The sequence below is a fragment of the Erythrolamprus reginae genome, chromosome 2 (assembly GCF_031021105.1).
Source record: "Erythrolamprus reginae isolate rEryReg1 chromosome 2, rEryReg1.hap1, whole genome shotgun sequence".
In the NCBI taxonomy this organism is placed as follows: Eukaryota; Metazoa; Chordata; class Lepidosauria; order Squamata; family Dipsadidae; genus Erythrolamprus; species Erythrolamprus reginae.
The window spans coordinates 88,410,629-88,438,457 of NC_091951.1; the positions used below are offsets into that span (position 1 = coordinate 88,410,629).

Genomic DNA, 27,829 nt, shown 5'->3' on the forward strand with positions numbered 1-27,829 from the left:
TCCTTCCTGTCAAAGATTTTGGGGACCCTGGTTTCCTGTATAGAGGTAGTCCCGTGGGCCAGACACCACTTAAGACCGTTGCAGTGGTTCCTGCTTCCTTTCCAAAGGACAAAGTCGAGCCACCTACACAGGAGGATTTTCCTTCCGCAGGGGGTTCGCAGCTCGCTAAGCTGGTGGATTTCTCCGGCGTTGGACAAGGGATCCTCATATCTCACAAAACGACATATCACACTGACAACCGATGCCAGTTTGTTGGGATGGGGGGCCCACCTTGCCTCCCAGATGGCCCAGGGCTTATGGGACCGTCGGGACTTACAGGACACCAACATCAACTTCCTGGAGCTGAAGGCGGTCTCGTTGGCCCTCCGGAGTTTCGCCCCCATGGTGCGAGGGCGTCACGTCCTGGTCCTCACGGACAATGTTTCTACCAGGGCACATATCAACAGGCAGGGCGGCACGCGATCTCGTCGCCTAATGAAGGAGTCGGAGTCCCTGATACGGTGGGCAGAGACCAATTTGGCCTCTATTTCAGCGGAGCACATCTCGGGGGTCGACAATGTTTACGCGGACTGGTTGAGTCGGGAGACTCTGGATCCCGGGGAGTGGCACCTCGACCCCAGGACCTTCCAGGAGCTGGTCAGCAGGTTCGGCGAGCCTATACTGGACCTCTTTGCGACTGTCCACAACACCCAACTCCCCCGTTTTTTCTCCCGCTTCCCCTCACCCGGAGCGGAGGGAGTGAATGCTTTACACCAAAGGTGGCCGGCGGGCCTCCTTTATGCCTTCCCGCCAATTCCTCTGATACCGAGAGTCATTCGAAAACTACTGGAGGAACGAGCGGAGGTTCTCCTTCTCGCCCCTTATTGGCCGAGACGCATCTGGTTCGCGGACTTGATGGAACTCTCGATCTCGGCCTACTGGAGAATTCCGGATCATCGAGTTCTCCTCACACAGGGGGCAATGAGTCATCCGGAGCCTCACTGGTGGCAGCTGACCGTCTGGCACTTGAGCGGGAACATCTGAGGACCCAGCTCGTGCCGGAGGCAGTCATAGACACTATGCAGGCAGCCCGCAGACCTTCCACCAGAAGGTTATACCAGAATACTTGGGCGGCGTTCGCCGATTTCTGCAAACAGAGACAGGTGGACCCGCAGGGAGCATCTCCCTTGATGGTGCTCTCCTTCCTACAAGCGGGCCTGGACCGGGGTCTTGCCCCGAATACTCTTCGTCGCCACGTCGCTGCCCTGTCAACGGTCCTCGTCGGGAGTCACGGCCGTTCCCTCTCGAAGCATCCATGGATCAGGGATTTTCTGCGCGGAGCGACCAACCTAAAGCCTTCAGCGGTGCATAGGTTTCCTTCCTGGGACCTCTCGCTAGTCCTTCATGCCTTGACAGGCCCACCGTTCGAACCTTTACGACTTATCTCCCTGAGGTTCCTCTCCATTAAGACTGCCTTCCTGGTGGCTATTACATCAGCCAGGAGGGTCTCGGAGATTTCAGCACTATCCATCAGACAAGACCTCTGTCGGTTTTATCCAGACAGGGTGGTGCTTCGATTAGACCCAGCCTTTGTCCCAAAGGTGAACACTTACTTTCATAGGTCACAAGACATCGTGGTGCCGGACTTCTGCACCCACGGCAGCCACCCATCGGAGCTGAGGTGGCACAAACTAGACGTTAGACGTGCTTTAAAAATCTATGTGCGTCGAACTCAGGAGTTCAGATCTTCCGAAGGTCTCTTTGTGTCTTTCTCCACCAGAACGATGGGTAAGAAGGTGTCTCCTCAAACCATCAGCAGGTGGTTGAGGGATTGTATCTCAGAGGCCTACTCTGCCAAGAACACTACCGTACCACAGGGCATAACTGCTCACTCCACCAGGAGTGCGGCCACGTCGTCGGCCTGGAGGACACAGGCTTCACTCGAGGACATTTGTCGAGCGGCCACGTGGGCAGCTCCGTCCACCTTTATAAGACATTACAGGATAGACTCCTTTGCCTCCTCGGAGGCGGCCTTTGGAAGGAGGGTGTTGCAGGGTGTGTGTTCTTTTTCAGAACCCCTGGTCCAACCTTCTCCCTCCCTTTGACGTTAACTTGGGTATATCCCATCCTGGACTCTCCTTGCAAGTGCATTGGAGAAGGACCGTTATACTTACCTGAACGGTCTTCTCGATGCACTGCAAGGAGAGTCCAGACCCACCCGGTTGTTGGGACCAGGGTCAATTATCGTTGTGCTTATGGTTAGCTTGAGAGTTGATCCAAGTTTAATAAACCTTAATTTAACATTACTGCTCCTTCGTGCTTATTAGACTGGAGGGCTAAGGGGGGCGGTGCCTGACTAATATTTAAATATTTAAATTAAACTCAGTCCCAGCCAATCAGGCTGAGAATAACCCATCCTGGACTCTCCTTGCAGTGCATCGAGAAGACCGTTCAGGTAAGTATAACGGTCCTTCTGCAACAACCCCGGAAAGGGGCAGCATACAAGTCTAATAAATTATAAATAAATAAATAAATTACTATTACTATTACTATTACTACTATTATTATTATTACTACTCCTACTCCTATTATTATTATTATTACTATTATTGTTATTGTTATTATTACTATTATTATTATTATTATTAATTATTATTATTATTACTTATTACTTAATATAGAGACTGCAAAAAGAAATGCCATCTAACCATTTGTTTTTAATAAACATCTCAACTCCCTAAAAATATTTTTTTTGTACCGCCTACACTTTTCTCATCACAATTCTCAAATAATTCATCACAATTTCCAGTATCTGGGAACTGGCAGATTCAAAGCTCCATAAAGGGGGGGAAATAACCATAAAAGTATTTATAGGCCCAGTTGCCTTCTTAATTTTCCTCCTCTAGTTATTTCTTGAAAACTCTACTAAATTAATATAATATAACTTGACTATATTGATTCAGTTTTTAAAATAAAGAATAATGGTGAGGGCTGGGGGGTTTTCCTTTATTTTTTGACATTTAGGAGGAAGGTGCTTCAAATACTTACTTTTGTTTTAGTTAAATTGAAAATGTTTCATTGGCAAAGTTCAACCATAATAAGGATTGAATAATGTTTTATCATAATTCTTTTCTCAAATATTATGGTTTTTGATAATAGATACAAAAATTATTCTTCCAAGCTCCTATGTTGACTGCCTGTTACTTCACATATGTGGAATATGTGAGTTGGGAGGGATCTTATGAGTTTTCATTCATTGTTTCAATCCATTAAAATGGTTCTTTTCCGAACATGGGTAAATTATCACAAATTGAAAAAAAGTGGGTTTTCTTGGGGTAATGGTACAAAAACCCATAACAGGGACATTTAAATTGGCTTAAAGTATTTTGCCTACATTGAGTGAAAGGATTTTCTGGTAAGTGATTTGGCTACTGAAGGAAAAGGTTTGAGAAGAACTTCATCAAACCATGTCTGGCAAGAGCATTTGAAGAACTTCAGTAAGAGGAATTCGTCACTCTCCCAGGTACACTATTTTAGTCAGTAACAGTTCTTTCTATCAGGAAATTCCTCATAACATGAATCCGGAATCTTCTTTCTTTTAATGTCAACCTGTTCTTTCTTTCCTGTCCTCAGTATCAGTGGAGAATAAGTCTGTCCTCTTGCAGATGTTTAGATGCTTAGTTACTTACAGATCCACTTTCCATGTGCAATAGAATAAATCCTTATCTTTTACAATGGATACAGTTCAAGAATTCCTCACTAGTTTCATTAGCTCTTCTGACTCCATCCCCACTAACTAAAACTTTTCTACTCTTTCTTAGTCATTAGCCCCTACTTCAATTTGCTATACAATTCTCAGCTTCTTTTTCAGCTTGTCAGTAAGTCCATTTCATGCATAATGTCCTTTAAACTTTTTTTTCCTTCTCATGCTGTTTCTCTCTGTTCTTCCTGGAAACTGTTTCTGATCCAACTGTTTCTGCTAATTCTAGAGCAAAGAAGAGATAAATATTCTGAGCTCTACAGATGACCAAGGGCTATTACAGAGACTTTCAGAAAATTTAGTAGGGAGTGCAAAAATCTAGTTTTCCAGGCAATATTCTAATAATATCCTATGAAGGTTCCACTGGATCATACTGATTCAATCATCCCAGAAGTCATTTGTCAATTTTCTGGAAGCTAATCCTATAAATTAGAAAGATGATTTTCATCCTATACTGAGACTTCTTTTTATGTTTGTATGTTCCAACTGAGAGAGCCACATTGCCCTGTTTTCATACTGTACCACAGGAGGAAAACAAATAGCTTATAAATAATTATGAACTCCAATATAGTTGTAGAAAACTTAACATATTTTCCTGAGTATAAGACACACCTTTTTCCTCCCTAAAAGAGGTTGAAAATTTGGATGCGCCTTATACTCTGAATGTAGCTTTTTTCGAAGCTTTTTTTCAGCCCTAACTGGATGCTAATGATCTTCCCAGCTCTTATCTTGTAATAAGCCCTTTTATGGTTACTCTCTGCAAAGAATATTTTTCCAGCCCTAAGTCTTTGCAGGCTTTTTTTCATTGCTTTACTTGCTGTGAATAAGTTTCTTTCCAGCCCTAACCAGGTGCTAGTGATTTTCCCAGCTCTTAGGGGCTTGCACGCTCTTTTATTGTTACTTTCTCCAAAGAATGCTTTTCAAGATCTAAGTCTGTGTAGGCCTTTTTCCATTGCTCTACTTGCTCTGAATGTTTCTTTTCAGCCTCAATGAGGTGCTAACAATGTTTCCAGTTCTTCATTGTTACTCTCTCCAAATAAGTTTTTTTAAGCCACAACCAGGGGATAAAATAATGTGCTGGAGCTGACCAGACAGACTAAGGACACTAGCTAGATGAATAGGCAGGGAGGCAGATTTCCCCCCCATATTTTTCCTCCCCAAAAACTAAGGTGTGCCTTATTTATTTATTCATTCATTCATTCATTCATTCATTCATTCATTTATTTATTGGATTTGTATGCCACCCCTCTCCGGAGACTCAGGGCGGCTAACAGCAATAATAAGACAGCATATAATAATAATCCAATACAGTACTAAAAACAATTAAAAACCCATTATAATAAAAACCAAACAGACATACAGACATACCATGCATAAAATTGTAAAGGCCTAGGGAGAAAGGGTATCTCAATTCCCCCATGCCTGGCGGCAGAGGTGGATTTTAAGTAGCTTACAAAAGGCAAGGAGGGTGGGGGCAATTCTAATCTCTGGGGGGAGTTGGTTCCAGAGGGCCGGGGACACCACAGAGAAGGCTCTTCCCCTGGGTCCCGCCAAGCGGCATTGTTTAGTTGATGGGACCCGGAGAAGACCCACTCTGTGGGACCTAACTGGTAACTGGGATTCGTGCAGCAGAAGGCGGTCCCGGAGATAATCTGGTCCGGTGCCATGAAGGGTGTCTTATATGCCAAAAAATACAGTACCTTCTACAATGTTCAACTTAAAGTTCTTTATTTTTATATTAGAAAAATATTACTGGTAATTTGTACTTACTCATGATTGATCCATGCCAATGGGGCTATTCTGCTTTCTTCTAATTTATTATGTCTTAGAACAATGATGTTTAGGTTTTTGGTATGATTAAAGCATATTTCTGAAATTTCTTCTATCTGGTTGTTATCAAGATATAGTTCCTACTTAAACAAATGGTAGAAAAAAGAAGCACATGAAATCATATGGTTTGGTATATTAAAACTTAAAATAGCTCTTTGAAATCTATTATTTATTATTTGAAACGGATTTCATAGAGCTGCAATTCTATTTTTATACAAAGTTGCATGAGACATAAGTTGTCACTGAAAGAAGAAGAAACACAGTACAGTGATCCCCCGAGTTTCGCGATCTCGATCATTGCTAATCGCTATATCGCGATTTTAAAAAAATATTAATTTTTTAAAAAACCACTTCCGCGTTTGGCTTCGAGAGTCAGCTGGGAAGCGGCGCGGCTGTTGGCTGCGGGGGGAGGGAGTGAAGCTGAAACCGGGCGGTTTGGACTTCCCATACCTCCAAGTCACTTCGCCGCTCGTGTCCTGGCTAAACCGGGCAGCAGGAGACAGGCTTTGAGTTTTGGCTGCGGGGGGAGGGAGTTAGGAAAGTCCTACTTCTCCCCCTGCAGCCAAAAACTCAAAGCATGTCTCTGCTGCCCGGTTTAGCCAGGACACGAGCGGCGAAATGACTTGGAGGAATGTGAAGCTGAAACCGGGCGGTTTGGACTTCCCATTCCTCTAAGTCATTTCGCCGCTCGTGTCCTGGCTAAACCGGGCAGCAGGAGACAGGCTTTGAGTTTTTGGCTGCGGGGGGAGAAGTAGGACTTTCCTAACTCCCTCCCCCCGCAGCCAAAACTCAAAGCCTGTCTCCTGCCGCCCGGTTTAGCCAGGACACGAGCGGCGAAATGACTTGGAGGAATGTGAAGCTGAAACCGGGCGGTTTGGACTTCCCATACCTCCAAGTCACTTCGCCGCTCGTGTCCTGGCTAAACCGGGAAGCAGGAGACAGGCTTTGAGTTTTGGCTGCAGGGGGAGGGAGTTAGGAAAGTCCTACTTCTCCCCCCGCAGCCAAAACTCAAAGCCTGTCTCCTGCTGCCCGGTTTAGCCAGGACATGAGCGGCGAAGTGACTTGGAGGAATGGGAAGTCCAAACTGCCCGGTTTCAGCTTACATGGTCTTGGGGTTTCCCCTTTGCATGGGTGGCGGGCGGCACCCAGGGAAGGTTCCTTCGGCCGCCGGTCTGCTCCGCAGCGCGGCAGCAGCGAGGAGCCGAATATGGGGTTTCCCCGTTGCCCACGTAAAGCTCCTCGCTGCTACCGCGCTGCGGAGCAGATCAGCTGTTGGGCGGTCTTCCCCGCCGCCCACAGGCAAACTCCACCATCTGCGCATGTGCGGCCATGGAAAAAGGGGCGCGCATGCGCAGATGGTGTTTTTACTTCCGCACCACTACATCCCGAAATATCGATTATCGTGAGGGGTCTTGGAACGGAACCCTCGCGATAATCGGGGGATCACTGTAACTGTATTTCTTCAGATATTATTAAGTGTTGAATGTGTTCTACACTTAATGTGCCAAGTGGCCTAAGAACCTAATGGATTATTACTAATGTACAACTATCTCTTGAACAAATATTTAAATTTTACCAAAAGAAGTATATTAATAATTTCCAAAAAATATTTTACCTCAATAGAATGGGGCAGACCTTGTGGAATAGTCCTAAACTGATTTCGTCCAAGCCTCAAATATGACAAGCTCTTCAAAGGCCGAAAGGCTAAAGGGCTGACGTTTGATTCACTAAGTTTGTTGCTCTCTAATTCCAGTATTAGCAACTTTTTTAAACCTTTAGAAATAAAATATACAGTTAAAAATAACATTAAATAAAGCGTTAATGTATTATCTATTATCCTCACGTAAGAGTAAAATTTTAGGCTAATAAATAAGCAGGACACATATACACACAAACACATTTCTGTCACAACTATCGAGGTTACATGCATACATACATATTGCACTGAATGATTTGAGAAATAAGAACTTTGTAAGGGCCATGGTGGCGCAGTGGCTAGAATGCAGTACTGCAGGCTAACTCACTGCTGACTGCCAAGATTGACTCAACCTTTCGAGATCAGTGAGATAGAAAACATGGCTAAGTGAACTAATTCTATTTTGTTGTAAGGCTACATTAGAAGAATCTGCATTAGACTTACATCTTCTTCTAATGCACCTTACAATAAAGTAGAACCCCATCTTGGAGGGCCAATGAACACATAAGGAACGCAGTAGGAATTAAACTGTCAATGACAGTTCCTAGTTTTCTACATAAAGCTAAGTTCAGTAGTTAATTTTTAATTATATTATGATCAGTACTGGAGGATTTAATAAGATGTTATATGGTAAAAACTCAGATTTAAGTGTTACACTAAAGAAAACTTATTTTGGATCTAAATATAGATTCCCTTCTGTCTACATGATAGATGATAAGTAGGTAGAGATAGTTAGAAAGGCAAGTAGATTCTCCATGAAAATGTATTTATCTATTCTCTCAGTAATTATGTTGTATAAGTTCTTTGAATGTTGAGTCAGAGCTGCAGATATCAGCAGTTACTAGCATTATAGTATTAACACCCACTGTAGGACTGAAGTTAGTTCTAAATTTTATTGTTTACTATTTATTAAGTTTCAACACGTTTTTCCTATAAACTTTTTGCTGCCACTTTTTAAGTGCTTGAGCCATTAAGTTTCTTCTGGGGGCTCTTGTCTCTTTTGTTTGGTTGTTTCCTAGGCAGCATGCCTTCCCTTATTCCCCAAGATCATACACACATTCAATTACCATCTCCTCACACAGGAGCTATTAATAAGATTTGCCAATAGACATCTGAAGCAATTTACTAGAATTGTCAGAAAACAGAATCTAGGGAGGAGGAGCCCATAAATCATCTAATAAATGACTGAATTAGGCCTCAGTCAATGATACCTAGGGGAACAATAATAGCTATCAATAGATAAATAGCTAAATGGCTGTTGTAAGTATCCAACAGAAAAGTATATATGCAGCTCAGCATTGAACTGTGAAGTCCATGATGTTCTCTGAGCTTGGCTGTTTGCTTGCAGAGGTTTAATTACCCAATTTAATTCATCAGTGAAAATGAATGAGGGATTTGTTCCCTTTTGATATAGCTTGTCCTGATGGTGTTGATGGGAATGTAGCTTTCTCCCTGGTAGCTCCCTGATTAGTTTTCTGTTTAATTGTTTGTCTAGAGTTAATCCCGCCTGATATTTCTCTGGTACACACATAGAGAAAAACCACATCCACACACCATTCAAGAGAGAATGTAAATAGCTAAGAATAAAACAAAAACTCCAAATAAATTGTCAAACAGAAAATACTCTGATTAAGATAAATTTACATGCCACCAACATTGTAGGGCAAGCTATGGTATAGAAACTGGGAACAAACCACATATTGTTAGCACTGATATATTACCTAGTTGGATAATGAAATGTCTTCAAGCAAACAGCCAAGCTCAAAGAGCACCAAGGACTCTCTTCTAGTTTCCAGTGCTAGTTACTTTGGCAAATCCCACTTTGAACTCAAGTATATAGCAACCATCCTGTAAAACCTAGGTGCAATTCCCCTATCCCACAATTCTCTCTGCCGTTTTTAGGGATTAATGGTCTCAGTTTTGTTTTCATGAAGTTAAAAACTCTCATGGTGATAATGATGTCAGGTAACATTTTAAAATACCTTGAAAGCTGTTTTCATTAATTCCATGGATTTGATTTTCATTTATTTTAAGTTCTTCCAAAGATGGTGGCAAACCATGTGGAATACTAACTAGTTCATTTCCATCCATATATAAACGTTGCAGATTCTTCAAGTTCTGCATTAAAATAAAATACTCATTTTGTAAACCTTTGTTTTATCCAGGACCCAGGTCACTCCCAATTAATCTTTTATCCAAACCAGAGCAAGTACACTCAGTACAGCTATCAAAACCCAGAACCCGATATTTAAGAGTATTTAACTATTTAAGAGAGATATTTGGCAAAAGGCAGACAATAGCAGGGAGAGATATGAACAGCGGGTGACACAGAAATATGCAGCAAACAGTGTATATCATCTGTGCTGTTTGCTGTTTGTCAAATTGCTGGGAGACAGAGGCCTTCTCCCCCCGCAAAACTAAGGTGCGTTTTATACTCCAGTGTGTCTTACACTCCGAAAAATATGGTATATCTTTGTCACAATTCTCCCTCTCTGAAGCACAATTTTGAATCAATTTACAGTGATCCCTCGAGTTTCGCGATCTCGATCTTCGCGAAACGCTATATCGCGATTTTTCAGCAATTGTGACCATCTCGATCTTCGCGAACGCTATATCGCGATTTTTCCCACCCGATGAGGTCACTCCCTTCCTTTCTCATCTTTCTTTCTCTCTCTCTTTCTCTATGTTGCTTCTTCCTCTCTCACACTCTCTTCCTCCCTCTCTCATCTCTCTTTCCTTCTCTCTCTTTCTCTCCCCCTCTTGCTCTCGAGTGGCCGCCTAGCAGCTGGTCTGCTCGGCAGCGCAGCAGCAGCGAGGAGCCGAAGATCTTCGGCTCCTCGCTGGTGCTGCGCTGCCGAGCAGATCAGCTGCTAGGCGGCTGAAGGAACCTTCCCTGGGTCTTCCCCGCCGCCTCGGATCCCGCTGATGCCCGCCCGCCGTTTGCCGCTTGCCCCGTTCGCCCGCCGCTCGCCTCGTTCGCCCGCCGCTCGCCTCGTACGCCCGCCGCTCCCCTCGTTCGCCCGCCGCTCCCCTCGTTCCCCCGCCTCGTTCACCCGCCTCGTTCGCCCCGCCCCGTTCCCCCACCTCGTTCCCCCGCCTCGTTCGCTCGCCTCGTTCCCCCGCCTCGTTCCCCCGCCTCGTTCCCCCGCCTCGTTCGCTTGCCCCGTTTGCTCACCCCGTTCCCCCGCCTCGTTCACCCGCCACGTTCGCCCGCCCCGTTCACCCACCTCGTTCCCCCCGCCTCGTTCGCTCGCCTCGTTCCCCCGCCTCGTTCCCCCGCCTCGTTCGCTTGCCCCGTTTGCTCACCCCGTTCCCCCGCCTCGTTCGCTCGCCTCGTTCCCCCGCCTCGTTCCCCCGCCTCGTTCGCTCGCCCCGTTCACCCGCCGCTGTCGGGACACCCCCCACCGCAGCACTTTGAATCCCGCCGCTTCTGCTGGATACGGGCGTTTCACTTTCCCTCCAAGGCAAAAAGATCCGGCCCCATCATCCCAGAATGCCGGCAACTTTTTGCCTGAGAGGGAAGGTGAAACGCCCCTCGTAGCAGCTGCTACGAGTGGCGTTTCACTTTCCCTCCAAGGCAAAAAGATTCCGGCATTCTGGGATGATGGGGCTGGACTTCCCAGGCGGAAGGCGTGCCCCTCTCCCCGGCAACTTTTTGCCTGAGAGGGAAGGTGAAACGCCCCTCATAGCAGCTGCTACGAGGGGCGTTTCACCTTCCCTCCAAGGCAAAAAGATCCGGCCCCATCATCCCAGAATGCCGGCAACTTTTTGCCTGAGAGGGAAGGTGAAATGCCCCTCGTAGCAGCTGCTACGAGTGGCGTTTCACTTTCCCTCCAAGGCAAAAAGATTCCGGCATTCTGGGATGATGGGGCTGGACTTCCCAGGCGGAAGGCGTGCCCCTCTCCCCGGCATGTTTTTTCCTTGGAGGGAAGGTGAAATGCCCCTCGTGAAATGTCCCTCGGGGCTGGCAGCGACTGACGCAGCGGGGAACATTGGTGCGGGAGGCAGGAGAGGACTGGGTGACTGGAGTAGCAGCGCCGCCGCCGTCGCCGCCACGCCCGGCTCGAATTCCCTGGCTGCTTGGCAGTGGAGGCTCGGGCAAAAGGGGCTGGAGACGCAGAGCCGAGCACGCCCCTTCCTCCCCGAAAGCTGGCCTTTTTGTCTGGGAGGGAAGATGACGCGCCGGCGGCACGGGCGAGGGGTGGGAGGCAAATCTCTGCGTCTCCAGCCCCTTTTGCCCGAGCCTCCACTGCCAAGCAGCCAGGGAATTCGAGCCGGGCGTGGCAGGGAACATCGGCTGGAGACGCAGAGATTTGCCTCCCACCCCTCGCCCGTGCCGCCGGCGCGTCATCTTCCCTCCCAGACAAAAAGGCCAGCTTTCGGGGAGGAAGGGGCGTGCTCGGCTCTGCGTCTCCAGCCCCTTTCGGCCAAGCCTCCCTGGCTGTTTGGCCGGACCGGGCGTGGCGGTGAGGGGCTGGAGCCGAGCACGCCCCTTCCTCCCCGAAAGCTGGCCTTTTTGTCTGGGAGGGAAGATGACGCGCCGGCAGCACGGGCGAGGGGTGGGAGGCAAATCTCTGCGTCTCCAGCCCCTTTTGCCCGAGCCTCCACTGCCAAGCAGCCAGGGAATTCGAGCCGGGCGTGGCAGGGAACATCGGCTGGAGACGCAGAGATTTGCCTCCCACCCCTCGCCCGTGCCGCCGGCGCGTCATCTTCCCTCCCAGACAAAAAGGCCAGCTTTCGGGGAGGAAGGGGCGTGCTCGGCTCTGCGTCTCCAGCCCCTTTTGCCCGAGCCTCCACTGCCAAGCAGCCAGGGAATTCGAGCCGGGCGTGGCAGGGAACATCGGCTGGAGACGCAGAGATTTGCCTCCCACCCCTCGCCCGTGCCGCCGGCGCGTCATCTTCCCTCCCAGACAAAAAGGCCAGCTTTCGGGGAGGAAGGGGCGTGCTCGGCTCTGCGTCTCCAGCCCCTTTTGCCCGAGCCTCCACTGCCAAGCAGCCAGGGAATTCGAGCCGGGCGTGGCAGGGAACATCGGCTGGAGACGCAGAGATTTGCCTCCCACCCCTCGCCCGTGCCGCCGGCGCGTCATCTTCCCTCCCAGACAAAAAGGCCAGCTTTCGGGGAGGAAGGGGCGTGCTCGGCTCTGCGTCTCCAGCCCCTTTTGCCCGAGCCTCCACTGCCAAGCAGCCAGGGAATTCGAGCCGGGCATGGCAGGGAACATCGGCTGGAGACGCAGAGATTTGCCTCCCACCCCTCGCCCGTGCCGCCGGCGCGTCATCTTCCCTCCCAGACAAAAAGGCCAGCTTTCGGGGAGGAAGGGGCATGCTCGGCTCTGCATCTCCAGCCCCTCACTGCCATGCCCGGCCCGGATTCCCTGGCTGTTTGGCCAGGGAGGCTTGGCCGAAACGGGCTGGAGACGCAGAGCCGAGCACGCCCCTTCCTCCCCGAAAGCCGGCCTTTTTTGTCTGGGAGGGAAGATGACGCGCCGGCGGCACGGGCGAGGGGTGGGAGGCAAATCTCTGCGTCTGCTTGCGGACACCCTAGCTCCGCTTCTCAGCTGGGAAGCAGAGCTGGGGTATCCCCGCGCTCGCGCGCGCCGTCCGCCATTGCCAGCTCCGCTTCCCAGCTGAGAAGCGGAGCAGCTGCTACGAGGGGCATTTCACCTTCCCTCCCAGGCAAAAAGATGCCGGGGAGAGGGGCACGCCTTCCGCCTGAGAAGTCCGGCCCCATCATCCCAGAATGCCGGCATCTTTTTGCCTGGGAGGGAAGGTGAAATGCCCCTCGTAGCAGCTGCTCCGCTTCTCAGCTGGGAAGCGGAGCTGGCAATGGCGGACGGCGCGCGCGAGCGCGGGATACCCCAGCTCTGCTTCCCAGCTGAGAAGCGGAGCTAGGGTGTCCGCAAGCGCGCGCGCTCTTCGGGACACCCCCCCCCTCCGCTTCTCAGCTGGGAAGCGGAGCTGGCAATGGCGGGCGAAGGACGGGCGGCGGTGGAAGTAAAAACACCATCTGCGCATGCGCAGATGGTGTTTTTACTTCCGCACCGCTACTTCGCGAAAAATCGATCATCGCGAGGGGTCCTGGAACGGAACCCTCGCGATGATCGAGGGATCACTGTATAGACCATCATATTCCATCTAGTTTGATTTCAAACTTAAGTATCCATCTGTTCTCCTGGCTTGGGCTTCTGGAGATGATATCTCCAAAGAGGTCAGCTATTCGGATAATGTTTCCATCTCCATGCTCCAACAGTGTATTTTTTTCTCATCTTCAAGCATGAGATGATCTGTCACTGTCATTTCCAAAAACTTTATGATAGCATTGAAGGCATGGGGGGGAAAACCACTCTTCTAGTGGGATGTTTTGAGTCCTAATAAATATTGCATTGCGAAGCATCTTAGTGCTGATTCAGCTTGACTATGCACCTGGAAATAAATTGGGATGTTTGATAACTGGAGTGCTCCTGGTGCCAGAATTTAGTTATAAGTCTTTGCTGTATGCACACTACTTTTGTTGGAAAATTACTGGAAATAATTTCCAGTGCAGTTTATACTCAGCACACTCCCACCAATTTCTTGCAGCCAGATTCAGAAGCAATCATCTCACTTAATACAGGTTGCAAAAATATTGTTTGATGTTTATTTATTAAACATCAGCAAACATCAAGTTAATTGACAAAAGGCAAGCAAAGGCAAAGAGAGACATGAACAACAGGCAAAAGTTTTCTCTCTCCATATAACTATAGGGAGGAAACAATATAAGAAATAATACTGTGGTTAATTGGCATGTAAAATGCTAAAGGGAGTGGCTTTAGATTATTCCAGCGATAACACTTTTATGTACATAGCAATAGCATAATAGAGATAGAAAATAGTATGCCAGGTGATCTCTCTTCTATTTTGCATTTTGGATTAAACAATCACAGGGTAGGAGTGATGTATCCAATGCACAGAATAGTACTATTCTGATATCAGTTGGAGCAACTGTTAAAATGGAAATGATCATTATATTGAGCTGGATCATATTCCAGTGTCATGAAGTGGAATAAAGAACTAGGACATTTTCTCTGTAGGTATAATCCTCTTGGAATTCATGATAGCCAAGGAAACAAAAAATGTGTAATCTGATGTATACTTTAAGGATTACAAAAGTCTTCAGGAAAATTATATAGAATTTTATGACTGAAACTTTTAAAGAAAAAAGGCATGGATGAAAGACTGCAATCCATAATAAGCAAAAGTATAATGCTGCACTATTTAAAGCACAAGGACATTTTGATATTCCTACTTTTTTAAAGTTGTAATGTAAATTGGAGACATTTTGCTGTAGTTGTTAAGACATCAGGCTAGAAACCAGGAGTCTTAGTTCTACTTTAGGCTTAAAGCTAGCTGAGGGACTTAGAACCAGTCATTCTCTCTTATTTCTCTGAAGGAGACAATGACAAACCACTTCTAGATCTTGCCATGACAACTGCAGGGATCTATTCTCCAAGAGTCAACACTGACTTGAGGGCACCAAAAAGAAATGTTGCAAATTACGATCCATTATATTATTTCAATGCAGTAATGCTTATATAATATTAATCCTATTGTAAATACGCTATTATTTAAACACTTAAAATGCTGAAAATAAAAAAGAGGAAAGTAAAATGATGCCAGTGTTGCAAGAAATAAAATTATTTTAACTTTTTATCCAAAATTGAATATAACTTTTATGTACGTGTGTGGTTGTCTGTGATTATATAGATCAGTGATGGTGAACCTTTTTTTGCCTTGGGTGCTGAAAGAGCGTGTGGGTGCGCTATCGCGCATGCGCGAGTGCCCACACACATAATTCAATGCCTGGGGAGGGCAAAAACAACTTCCCTCACTCCCTGGAGGCTCTCTGGAGGATGGAAACAGCCTGTTTCCCAACTTCTGGTGAGCCCAGTAGGATCGTGTTTTATCCTCCCAGGCTCCAAAAAGTAAAGTAAAAACACACTCCCCTATCCCCTAATGCCCTCCCGGAGCCTCTGTGCGAGCCAATAACAAAATGCATATTGGAGCTGAGCTAGGGCAACAGCTTGCATGCCGGCAGATATGGCTCTGCATGCCATCTGTGCCACCCGTGCCATAGGTTTGCCATCACTGGTATAGATTCTTCTTACTTTAAATGCCTGTGGACCAATGTTAGATGATGTGATTTTATTTTTACGAAGATCAATCCTCTCCAAATTAGGTATCCCATTAAAAACTCCATCTGGAATTTCAATGATGTCATTCCCTAGGGAAAAGGAAGAAAAAAGCTAAGAATGTTATCTCTAAGTGTTGACCATTTCTTTTTTAAATTTACAGTACAAGTAGCCAAACACAGGAGGAGACAGTAATATTTTTTTATGTTTGGATTTGTTTTTAGTAAGGGTTTATATAGTTTCTTAATTAAATAGCAAACAGGAAATAAAAATGATCTCTCTTCTTTCCTTTCCCAATTTTCATAATAGGAAATTGCAGCTGCAGAAAGCATGACTGTTTAATCAAGTGCAACATTGGAAAACTGATGAATGAGTAGGAGACTAATTTCTCAAGATCTTCCCCAGCACTTGTGTTTGCAGTAACCTGCCACATACAGTACAAAAGAGAGGTCTTTTCAACTCTCTTCAGAGGATAGCCTATTTTAAAATAATAATTATGCCTCTGCAGTGAGTGAAGTAAAAGCAGCACATCAGGAACAGAATAAATAAGAAGCAACTTACTGTGTTTATATTGTCATAATAATAACCATGCCTTTGAACAGAGTTCTGGGTTTTATTTGGATGAAGAACCCTTTTAAAATACTTTCAATGTATTTTTTAAAAATCCTCACCGTCAAGCTCTATGCTAGTAAGCTCCTCATCTATGATTACGGGTATATGTGTGAGTTTAGCATTAATACAGCTTGCTGTATCTTCTAAGACAGAGCATCCAGTTGGCAAAGGAGGAATTTCAGTAGAAGGCTCAGGAATTGGGAAGTGTGGTGGGGGCATTCTGAACACATCTCCACGCAATATGTCTTCTTCTTCCTCCTCTTCACTTCCCTCCTTCTCTTGTTCATTTTCTTCTTGCTCCTGCTCTTGCTCTTCCTCCTTTTCTTGTTCTTGCTCTTGATTTTTAATTTCTTTCTCAATTCTTAGTTCCTCTTCTTCATAAACTCTTCTTTTTTCCTCCTCTGATCTGGTTTCCACCTCTTCTTCCCTTTGATCATTGATATGCTCATGTTTTCTTCTTGGTTTGTGGCTTTTTATTCTTCTCTTTTTTACATTTCCTTTATTTTTCATATGAGCATTCTTTTCAAGTGTTCCTTCCTTCTTTTGCATTGGATCTTGAGTCGGCATATAATGCAACACGGGTTCCCTTGAATTAGTTGGCACAGGAGAATCACCAGAAACTTCAGCTGTGTCACCTTGAGAAATTGTACTTAATGCTGAATATAAGCAACAACAAAAAAAGAGTTAATACTAATTTAACACAGGGTCGTAATGCCATATTATAATAAGTGTCAATAAAGATGTGCCCGCCACTGTTTCCTGTAAGCTGCGCGCGCGTGCGCTCCAAAGTACCCTCCCGCGCACCCTTTTCCTCGGGCGCGTGCTCCCCATCCCCCTGCCAGCCCGCGGGGGGCTCAGGCAGGAGAAGGGAGCCGCGGCCACCCCTGCTTCTCCATGGTGCCTCTTCCCGGAGCTTCTCACTGTTCCCAGCGCTTCCTGCGCTTACCAGAACTTCCTGCTCACTGGCTGGGAGGACGCTCGTGCCCCCTCCCCCATCTGAGAATCAGCATGGCCATACTGCCTGGGAGGATGCTCGCTTCCTTGGCCAAGAAATCACATGGGCGCACTAGCCAAGAAGATGTGCAGGTTACGGAGAATGGTGCTCCGGCCCCCTCGCGCTTCTGGCCTCTCAGCCCTGCCCCGCCCACCCGATCCGCCCCCTCTCCTTCTCCGCTGCCTCCTGCCTTGGGGCACGACTTCTCTCGCTGCGGCAGCGGCTTCGGCTTCTCGGGACAAAAGCGCTCCCAGCCAGGGGGTTGCGAGAGGGGCGGGGCAGGCTTTCCCGAAAGCCCTCTCTCGCAGCCCCCTGGCTGGGAGCGCTTTCGCTGTGAGAGAGGGCTTTCTCTGTCCATTTCGGGAATGCCTGCCCCGCCCCTCTCGCAGCCCCTTCGCTGGGAGCGCTTTCGTCCCAGACTTCCAGCAAGGGGGCTGCAGTAGAGGCAGGGCAGGCGTTCCCGAAGCGCTCGGAGAAAGCACTCTCGCAGCCCCCTCAAAGTAAGTGAGAAAGAGAGAGAGAGAGAGAAAGGGGGGAGAGATAGCAAGAGATAGAAGAAAAAGAAAGCAAGAGAGATAGAAAGAGAGAGAAAGAAAGAAAGCAATAGAAAGAGAGAAAGAAAGAAAACAAGAGAGCAAGAGGGGGAGAGAGAAAGAGAGAGAAATGACTCTTGATTTAAAGCATATGGTAAAAAGCACCCAAATAATAAGAGAGAAAAAACCCCAGCCGTTTGTGTGTGTGCGTGTGTGTGAACTCTTGAACCATTTCCAATAACTCACCTGTTATTGGAAATGGTTCAAGAGTTCACACACACACACACAAGGGGGGAGGAGACAGGGATGGAAAAAGAAAATATACAATTTATATACATTAACAATGTTTTATATGATTCAAGCCAATTCCTCTTCACTCAATGCAGCCCAGGCAAGCCAAAAAATTAAACTACCACGATCCAAACTCTCAGAAAATATTATTTCTTAATCACGATTCTCTTTGCTTACTATCTACTATTATTATAATAATGGAATGCATGCTTTACATTGAGATCAGAAACAAACAGACTGACTCAGAAGTCTATTGGAAGATTGCAAGCTTGTTGAATTGCATTTCTGTTTCTGTCATGGGAAGCAATGGAGACTTGTGGCAAACTCTAAGCTCTCTTGCTTTTTACCAGGTCACAAAGATAAGTGGAATTGCCGTCCAATGTAATAGCTACTCACAGGCATGGTATGTGTCTGTGTGTCAAGAATAAGGAAGATAATATTGACAGAAATATGCAAAAACCATTACCTAGACAAAAGGGGCTAAAATATGTTTTCATTCCTGAAAAATGAGATAACATTTGAATGGTACAGACAGATCCCTGCTTGATTAACTGTAGTATAATAAGAGTACAGCACAGTCAAACGCATTATTCTATTACTGTAGCCCATCTTAAGAAGGATAGTTTAGCTTTCTTGTAGAACTGATTTCCTGGTCTGGTCAACTTAGTGGAATGACTGGGACCGAAACAGAGAGGAGGAGGGGTTATGATCACACAGTTATGCATGTCATCTTAATATTTTAACTTCCCCTGTTGATGTCTCTTCAATTATTTTTGCATTATTAAGAATAATTTTATGGTACATCAATATACCATATCACCTGTGACAGGCAAGTTTCTGAAAAGCTCACATGACAAAGCAAGCAATCACATGCCCATAGATCTGAGCCAATAAAACTTCAGCACCGGACAGGAGAAAATAAAGTAGAGCTGACTTACTGCCAATCCCAAAGCAAATATTTCTTCTTGGCATTTTGGAAACTTTACAACTATACACACATTCAGTCTAATTCAAACTTTAATTAAGGCTGAAATCAGCACAAAATCTTGATGTTTTAAATATAGCTTGAAGCTCAACAAACTAACCTTACAACTTTGCACTAGTAACAAAGACATGGTTACAATTTTGATAAAGGTTGCTTTATGAAAGATAATAATGCACGTGTATTAATGTACATGCAGGCTATTTTCTCACATGAACTCTGACATCCATAGCAAATATTTTTATAAAACATTTACCAGCCATGCAGGTACTGTGAGTAGCCCTCTTGTTTAGCCAGGTGCTTTTACAGCTGCTTCCCTCTGACTATTTATTACCCTATTAGCCCATCCATCAAACCTATAGCAGCACGGATATAAACAAGTGATTTTTTTAAAGCAACCCAATGACAAAGCACTCAGAATAGTCAGGACATTTGAAACAACACAGTTAAAAGTTTTATTTAATGTCCTGTTCCAAATTTTAAATAGAACTAATAAAATATACATATTAGTGGCTTTTGAGTCAGATCACTTTAAAATCATTGTGTTTTGCACATCTTGATTATACCTTAATACATTACACCAGAAAAATAAAAAACTTATGAACTTGGAATTAAGTTTCTAATATTTTTGATCTTGTTTGTAATATTGTTTGAATGTAATATTGATTTTGTATGCACTTTCAGGTATATTAACTATCGGTATACTGCGGGCACCAATGTTCCCTCTAATTTTTTTTCGGTGTGGGCGGAAAAGTATAGTGTCTGAGCAACAGTCCCTTTGGGACTGGGCGGCATAGAAGCATAAACACACAAACAAATAAATAAATAAATAAGAAAAATTCCACGTTATTAACAGTAAGTAAGCAGTCCGCAAGCGGTCCAGAGGCTGCAGGTTGGACACACCTGGTTTAGAAGATACCAAAACCTGCCTTCCAGTTATACTCTGAGTAATGTAAGAGCAAGAAATATCACATTTGCCATTTATTGTCCTTTTGTGGGTAGTTGTAGTAATTCCATAATGGATGTCTTATTGACACAGTATTGTAAAATATTATGTCCTACAGTTTCCCAATGTAATTATGTAAACATATGTCCATCTTTGCGGCTTTTATTTAGTTGGTATCAGATGTGAACTTAGAAGGTGTTTTGGGACAAAAGAATATGGATGCTATCATTACCACCATGTAGCAAATGCCACTAAACTGTTCCTAAGTGCTGACTTTGACACTGGTCAATATTTTAAGCGATAGTATATGATGAACTATTAGTATAGTATACTGTAGTATTACATACTATGAACACTGTACATATGTGTACTGAATATATATGAGAGAGAGAAAGAGAGCCCTAGAGCGATTCATATTGAGGATATGTTATTCTGAATTAGTTTTAAAATATTATTATTGTATGATTAAATATTCTTTCCAAATATCCAATTTTAAAACCTATGTTTCAGTTGCAGTCAAGGGGTCACTGAATTATTTTCCTTTTCATTCCCTTGTAGCTTTTGACTTTAATTGAAGATGTTCATTTATTCTGAAATGTGAAATGTGCTTGTTTGCGTATTATGTTCAAATTATATCTTAACAAATCAATATACCCTGAAATGTCCAGGTATTCTTCAATTTAAAATTATAATTGGAACTGGAATGTCCATTGCTAACCATGGCAATACCCAATTTTACAATCTTTTTTGTTAAGTGAGTTAACAGCAGTTAGTAGTGAGTCACATAGCCATTAAGCAAATTTGGCTTTCCCCATTAACTTTGTCGGAAGCCAGGGAGGAAGATCGCAAATGTTTATCATCCGACCCGACCATTGTTAATATATGCCAGTTGCCAAGTGGCAAAATTTTGATCAGGTGATCCTGGGAATGCTGTAATTATTGTAAATATAAGGACTGGTTGTAAGTACAAAGACTAGCCTTTTTTTGTGTAATGCTCTCCACATGGGGCTACCTTTGAAAAATGTTCAGAAGCTCCAGATCGTGCAGAATGCAGCTGCGAGAGCAATCTTGGGCTTCTCTATGTATGCCTATATTGCTCCAACACTCCGCAGTCTGCATTGGTTGCCGATCAGTTTCTGGTCACAATTCAAAGTGTTGGTTATGACCTATAAAGCCCTTCATAGCACCGGACCAGAATATCTCCGGGACTGCCTTCTGCCGCACGAATCCCAGCGACCGGTTAGGTCCCACAAAGTTGGCCTTCTCTGGGTCCCGTCGACTAAACAATGTCATCTGGCGGGACCCAGGGGAAGAGCCTTCTCTGTGGTGGCTCCGACCCTCTGGAACCAGCTCCCCCCAGTGATTAGGATTGCCCCCACCCTCCTCGCCTTTCGTAAACTTCTTAAAGTTTCAAGTTTTATTGGATTTATATGTCGCCCCTCTCCGAAAACTCGGGGCGGCTTACAACAATCATGAACAATATACAATAATCCAATACTAAAAGCAAATTAAAACCCACCTCTGCCTTTAGGCATGGGGGAATTGAAACATCTCCCCCTTGCCCATGTTGTTTTGGTGTATGATTGATTGTGTGCTTGTTTTTTTATATATATTGGGGTTGTTTTTATGAATTTTTTTTAACCTAAAACTATAATTTAGATGACTAAATATTAGATTTGTTACTATGTACTGTTTTTGCCATTGTTGTGAGCCGCCCCGAGTCTGCGGAGAGGGGCAGCATATAAATCCAATAAATCTAATCTAATCTAATCAGTCGCTAAATGAATGCTTTAATGAAGGACATGCATATAACACTTAATGTATATAAAAAAATAGTATACTGTACCACTGTCCAGACACACAGGGCAACATTCCCCTTCAGGTTTTATAGATTTGTGACATGTCAGAGGACTGCATGAAGTTTCGTCACAGAATACCTTTCCTTTTGAACAGAGGCATGTAACACAGTGCTTAGGAGACCACACAGCTTTATCAAACATAATCATTCCATTACCAAAGCATCGTCCTTCCTTTCCTAAGAAATGGAAGCCAAAAGCAGGTTTTATTATACAAATATATAAACTAATTATAAAGGGTCCTGATTTTCCTAGATGCATGGGTGCTAGTCGTTTCCTAGAGCTGGAAATGACTAGCATTCATGTGTGCTGAAACCTTCACCTTTACTGATTTTCACTACCAGCTGTATCTAAATTTTGATGTACGCGGCAATCTATTGTCAGACAGTGGTGATGCCACAGAATGTTATCCCACATGAGAAGTGGATAATGTAACACTTAGACTTATGCATTTCAAAGAATTCTCATAACAAATTTATAAAAGAGGATAATATGATTCAATATCTTTTGGTCATCCATTGATTGATGACTTACTTGTCATGGTATGCTCATTACAAATATAAATATTTATTGCATCATACGTGGGAATATAATAAATTAGGAGAGAAAGATGTAAAAATCTTGTAAAAAGTATTTAACATCTTCTAAAATATATGGTCATATCTAATAAAATGTAATATATTGACTAAATATTGAGTCTTCGGAGAGGGGCGGCATACAAATCTAATAAATTGAATTGAATTGAATTGATTGTTGATTGTAAACCTAGAGATAGGGAGGATTTTTTCAAATGCAATAGTCATTTGCAATCACTCTAAATTCTAGACTAAAAATACCTTATGGATGAAATCCTTGGCAGATACCTCAATGCTTTCAGCTTCAGAAATATGGTGTAGTTTCAGTACTGAGCTCCAATTTATTAGAGTTTAGTGGTTCTCCACTGCATCTGGAAGGAGAGTCCAACATGGGTAATTCACCAATCTTATTGGTAGAGACTGAGTTAATTTAAATATTTAAATATGAGGTAGTCACCGCCCCTTAGCAGCCCCCAATACCTCAGTTTTAAAAACTCAGTCTTAGTGTAGAGACTGTTGAGTTTGCTTCTCTGATGAAGTATTAATAGTAATAATAATAATAATAATAATAATAATAATAATAATAATAATATAATATTAATAATTAATTATTAAATTTCTGTTTTTCTCCCCTTTCTAATTGCAGGTGCAGTGAATCTTGAAAGGGAAATTAAGGGGTATCTGCCCTCCACGGGCAGAATCACCCCCACCGTTAATCTCCTCGAGCTTCCCTTCCCTCCGTGGGTACCATGCCTAACGAGGAGCACCTCAGCCTAGGGTCCCCGACCTCAGTGGTCATACCCGGCTGTCAGCTGAAGGTGAGGGGGTCCGCCCCCCTCACTGGGAAGCTTGGACTGCAGAATTTCAACGGAGAACTGCAGGATTGCCGCAGAGAATGAAGGCGGCTTGATTTGGCGCCGGGCCAGCGCCTCTCAGCTGTTCGGCGGCTTTTGATTGACGCCGCCGCCGTTGCCGCCGAAGCCGAAAAGCCGTTTGCAGAGCCGGGAAGCCGCTTGGATCGGCTGGCTCTAGAAAGCGAATTGTGTGTGGGGGGCATCGATTGCTGGAAGCTCCCTGAGTTGGCGAGGGCGGCAAAAAAGAGCGGGAACGCCATTTTGAGGCAACGGATGCCCGCACCCGCCCTGTTTAGGCGGGTATAAGGTTGCTCTCCGCCCAATCACTGGGCGCGACCAACCTGTCAGACACAGGCGTAGGCTCTGAGGTGCCAAAACGCCATTTTGAGTGCATTTGCTCAGTGACAGCTATATCTGTCAGCGTGTTTCAGCTTCTGTTAATAATAGAACAACTGTTAACCGTGAGTAATGGAGGATAAAACCTTAGAGAAAGCATCTTCCCCCATTGTATTGCCTCAGGATAAAGGCAAGGGGAAGTCCAAAGAAAAATCTAAGGCCCCAGCCTCTTCTTCAATCAAGGAGGCAGAGAGGCGCATTAAAGCGTTGGAGCAGAAACTGGAGGCAGCCCTCTTAGCTCCAAGAACCGTCTCTCCCTTATTGCAGGCCAGGGATCCACCAGCCTTCTCTGTTTTGAGACCCTCAGAGACATTATCAGAGAGAGATTGGTCTCCAGAGAGGCAGCACCCATTTATGCCTCAGGCTGTTCCTCCATCTGGCCTTCAGCAACCAAGGCCAGGGTCTGCCAGCCACTCATTGAAGAGTGCCCCTTCTGCCACCTTTACGCCCACTGCGGCTGGGCTGCGTGTGCAACCAGATACCTGGCAGCAGATGTCCCCTGCCTTACAGGGACTCATTTCTGATGTTTACTCACAAGGGATGGCAGCTGGGGTGCAACAGAATGTCCAGCACCCCCAACCAGCACAGCCCAGGAACCTATGGGCTGCACCGCCCCCCTCGGGTATGGGGTCCTGGATGGAGGAGCCGTCACCCCTAGAGGATGCCGAAAGAGAATACGACTTTTCGGATGATGAGACAACTCCTGATCCTCCGGTGACAGCTGGACTCTTTAAGGCTCCCCTTTTCAAGATTCTGCTGCATAAAGCTAAGCAGGTGGCAGATTTACCGGGTCCAACCAAGGCTACTGAAGCCTCAGATGACCCTAAGCCTTCGGCAGTATTATTCAAGGAGCCCCAACCCGAGACTGATCATGTGCCATCCTCGGACATATTCAGGCAAAGCATCAAGCGCCCATGGCAGCAGCCTGCAGCAGCTCAAGGCCCTTCAGTCATCGAAAGGAAGTTTTATACTTTAGATGATGACATGGAAAAGCTGCTGGAATTTCCGCCCATAGACCAGCCGGTAATGACTTTGATATCTAAGGCCTTGGTACCATCTGAGACGGGCGATAGCTTGAAACCAGAGGATAGAAAGGCGGAAATTTTATTAAGAAAATCCCATCAAATGGCAAGCTGGGCGTTTAGGGCGGCGACCGCAGCTTCATTTTTCAATAGGGCCTCCATAATGTGGTTGCAGGAGGTACAAGCCCGCCTAGGTCCAGAAGAAGGTCGCTTACGTCAGGACCTCAGTAAATTATTGGCAGCTGCGCAGTTTTCAGCGGATGCAACTCTCCATGCCGCAAAGTTTTCGGCCAGAGGGATGGCGGCGTCACTTGCATCCAGACGCCTCCTTTGGCTGAGGAGCTGGCCAGCGGACCTGAAGTCCAAGTGGAACCTGGCATCATCTCCATACCAAGGGGAGAAGCTCTTTGGAGAGGCTTTGGACCCTGTCCTCATTGAGGATAAGGACAAACGTAAGACCCTCCCCAGAGCATACCGGCGCCAGGAGCGTAGACCCAATCCTTACGCTCGCCGTCAGCCATTTCGTTGGGATTCCTCTTCCTCGGCTAGTCAGAATAATAGGTCATACACCCAAAATCAGTATGGCCAACCCACCTTTAGAGGGGACCGAGCGGCCTTTCAGGATAGGCCCAGAGGATACCAGCAGTCAAGGCGTCCTTTTAGAGGGAACCAACGTGGCTTCAGGCGCACAAAATGACTTGGCTCCCTTACAGCCCATAGGAGGCAAACTTCGACGCTTCAGTGCCTCCTGGAGGATTACCTCCACCGACAAATGGGCAAGGGCCACAATATCAAGAGGACTGCGCCTGGAGTTCTTGCAGCCCCCGCCAAACCGGTTTGTCACCTGTCCGCTAACGCGAGACCCACTCAAAAGACGTCATCTTCAACTGGAGATAACACACCTTCTCAACATACAAGCAATAGAGAAGGTGCCCGAACATGCCAAGGGCACGGGATTTTATTCCGTTGTGTTCCTAGTGCCGAAGTCTTCGGGGGGGTTCAGGATGATATTAAACCTAAAGCTCCTGAATACCTTCATTCGGTATCGCAGATTTCGCATGCACTCCCTACAGTCGATTTTGGCCTCTGTTCGGCACAACGATTTTCTCACCTCTATCGACCTCAAAGAGGCTTACCTGCATGTTCCGGTTTGGCCAGCTCATCGTCGTTACCTCAGGTTTTGTCTCAACGGGGTCCACTACCAGTACAGTGATCCCCCGTTTATTGCGTCCCCAACCATTGCGAACAGGGTACTTCGCTATTTTTCAACCCGGAAGTCAAAAATACCATCTACGCATGCGTGCCGGGCACGCATGCGTAGATGGCAGCGGCTTCCCTGGGTCTTCCCCCTCTTGCTGGCGTCAGCGAGGAGTTTCCCCACCGCCCACGCAAACTCCTCGCTGCCGCCCACCCTTCGCCCGCCCACGCCGTTCATTCTCGCCGTTTTTGAGCTGAGTCCGGGAGCGAATTCGCTTCCGGACTCAGCTCAAAACCGCCGATAGCAAGCGGCAAGGAACGGCTTGTCTCGGCGCTTTCGAGCTGTCAGCTCGAAAGCGCCGAGAGAAGCCGTTCCTTGCCGCTTGGTATCGCCGGTTTTGAGCTGAATCCGGAAGCGAATTCGCTTCCGGATTCAGCTCAAAACCGCCGATAGCAAGCGGCAAGGAACGGCTTGTCTCGGCGCTTTCGAGCTGTCAGCTCGAAAGCGCCCAGAGAAGCCGTTCCTTGCCGCTTGGTATCGGCGGTTTTGAGCTGAATCCGGAAGCGAATTCGCTTCCGGATTCAGCTCAAAACCGGCGATACCAAGCGGCAAGGAACGGCTTGTCTCGGCGCTTTCGAGCTGTCAGCTCGAAAGCGCCGAGAGAAGCCGTTCCTTGCCGCTTGGTATCGCCGGTTTTGAGCTGAATCCGGAAGCGAATTCGCTTCCGGATTCAGCTCAAAACCGCCGATAGCAAGCGGCAAGGAACGGCTTGTCTCGGCGCTTTCGAGCTGTCAGCTCGAAAGCGCCGAGACAAGCCGTTCCTTGCCGCTTGCTATCGGCGGTTTTGAGCTGAATCCGGAAGCGAATTCGCTTCCGGATTCAGCTCAAAACCGCCGATAGCAAGCGGCAAGGAACGGCTTCTCTCGGCGCTTTCGAGCTGACAGCTCGAAAGCGCCGAGACAAGCCGTTCCTTGCCGCTTGCTATCGGCGGTTTTGAGCTGAATCCGGAAGCGAATTCGCTTCCGGATTCAGCTCAAAAGCGCCGAGAGCCAGCGCCCCCGGACCCCCAACCCGGGTTTGGGGGGCTGCTAGGAAGCCCTCCATGCCGGCGGCAAACAGCCGCCCCGCCCCCGATCTTCGGCTCCTCGCTAGCGCTGTGGGAGTAAAAACACCGTCTGCACATGCGCAGACGGTGTTTTTACTTCCGCATCGCTACTTCGCGAAAACCCGCTCGTTGCGGGGGCTCCTGGAACGGAACCCTCGCAACGAGCGGGGGATCACTGTACTGTGCCATGCCGTTCGGCCTATCTTCGGCTCCCCGTACATTTACGAAGCTGATGGACATTCTGACAGCACATCTAAGGGCCCAGTCCATAAGAGTTATGGCATACTTGGACGACATAATCGTTATGTCCAAGTCTATGGTCCAAGCGCAACACCATCTGGCGCTCACACGGGAAACTCTGGAGAGGCACGGGTACACGGTCAACGTGGAGAAGAGCCATCTTCATCCCACCACATCAATCCAACACCTCGGCTCCATCATAGACACCGCAGAGGACACGGTCTCGCTAACACCAGAGAGGGTCCTCAATATCCGGAGATTGGTCACCAGCCTTCGTCGACAAAGGCAAATACCGTTGGCAACATTGTCCAAGGTACTAGGGACTATGGTCTCATCCATAGGGATTGTGCCATGGGCTCGCCATCACATGAGGGGCCTCCAATGGTTTCTCCTTCCGGCCCAGAGGGACAAGGTGAGTCACTCCCACCGAAAGGTGCGACTCCCAGCTTCAGTCAAGCAGTCGCTGGCATGGTGGTTGTCCCCAGCGTTGCTCCAGGGTTCTCCTCTTCACAGCCACGAGCGTGTGATTATCACAACAGACGCGAGTTTGTCGGGCTGGGGCGCCCATATGGGGCCTCATATAGCTCAAGGCCTGTGGTCTCAGGAGGACTTAACCCAGGTCAATATCAACGTTCTCGAACTCAGAGCGGTTTTCTTAGCCCTTCAAGCCTTCGCTCCCTGGGTTCAGGACAGGCATGTCCTGGTTCTGACGGACAACGTGGCCACAAAAGCCCACCTGGACCATCAAGGAGGTACGAGATCTCATCGCCTCATGGCTCAAGCCACGGACCTCTT

The 27,829-nt window shown here is 46.5% G+C and overlaps 2 protein-coding genes across 3 annotated transcripts in view; one reads left to right on the top strand and one right to left on the bottom strand.

Moving 5' to 3' along the window:
- The window catches only part of CENPP (centromere protein P), a 198,280-nt gene that overhangs the window by 125,205 nt on the left and 45,246 nt on the right, over positions 1-27,829 (top strand). The gene's annotated exons all lie outside the window — the stretch shown is intronic.
- ECM2 (extracellular matrix protein 2) overlaps positions 1-27,829 on the bottom strand; it is a 43,164-nt gene that overhangs the window by 8,229 nt on the left and 7,106 nt on the right. The window contains exons 3-8 of the mRNA XM_070735786.1: positions 21,635-21,823; positions 16,102-16,698; positions 15,407-15,522; positions 9,248-9,383; positions 7,185-7,342; positions 5,510-5,649 (exon numbers count right to left, since the gene is read on the bottom strand). Coding sequence (XP_070591887.1) covers positions 5,510-5,649; positions 7,185-7,342; positions 9,248-9,383; positions 15,407-15,522; positions 16,102-16,698; positions 21,635-21,823 — 1,336 coding nt within the window. The remainder of the gene's footprint in view (positions 1-5,509; positions 5,650-7,184; positions 7,343-9,247; positions 9,384-15,406; positions 15,523-16,101; positions 16,699-21,634; positions 21,824-27,829) is intronic.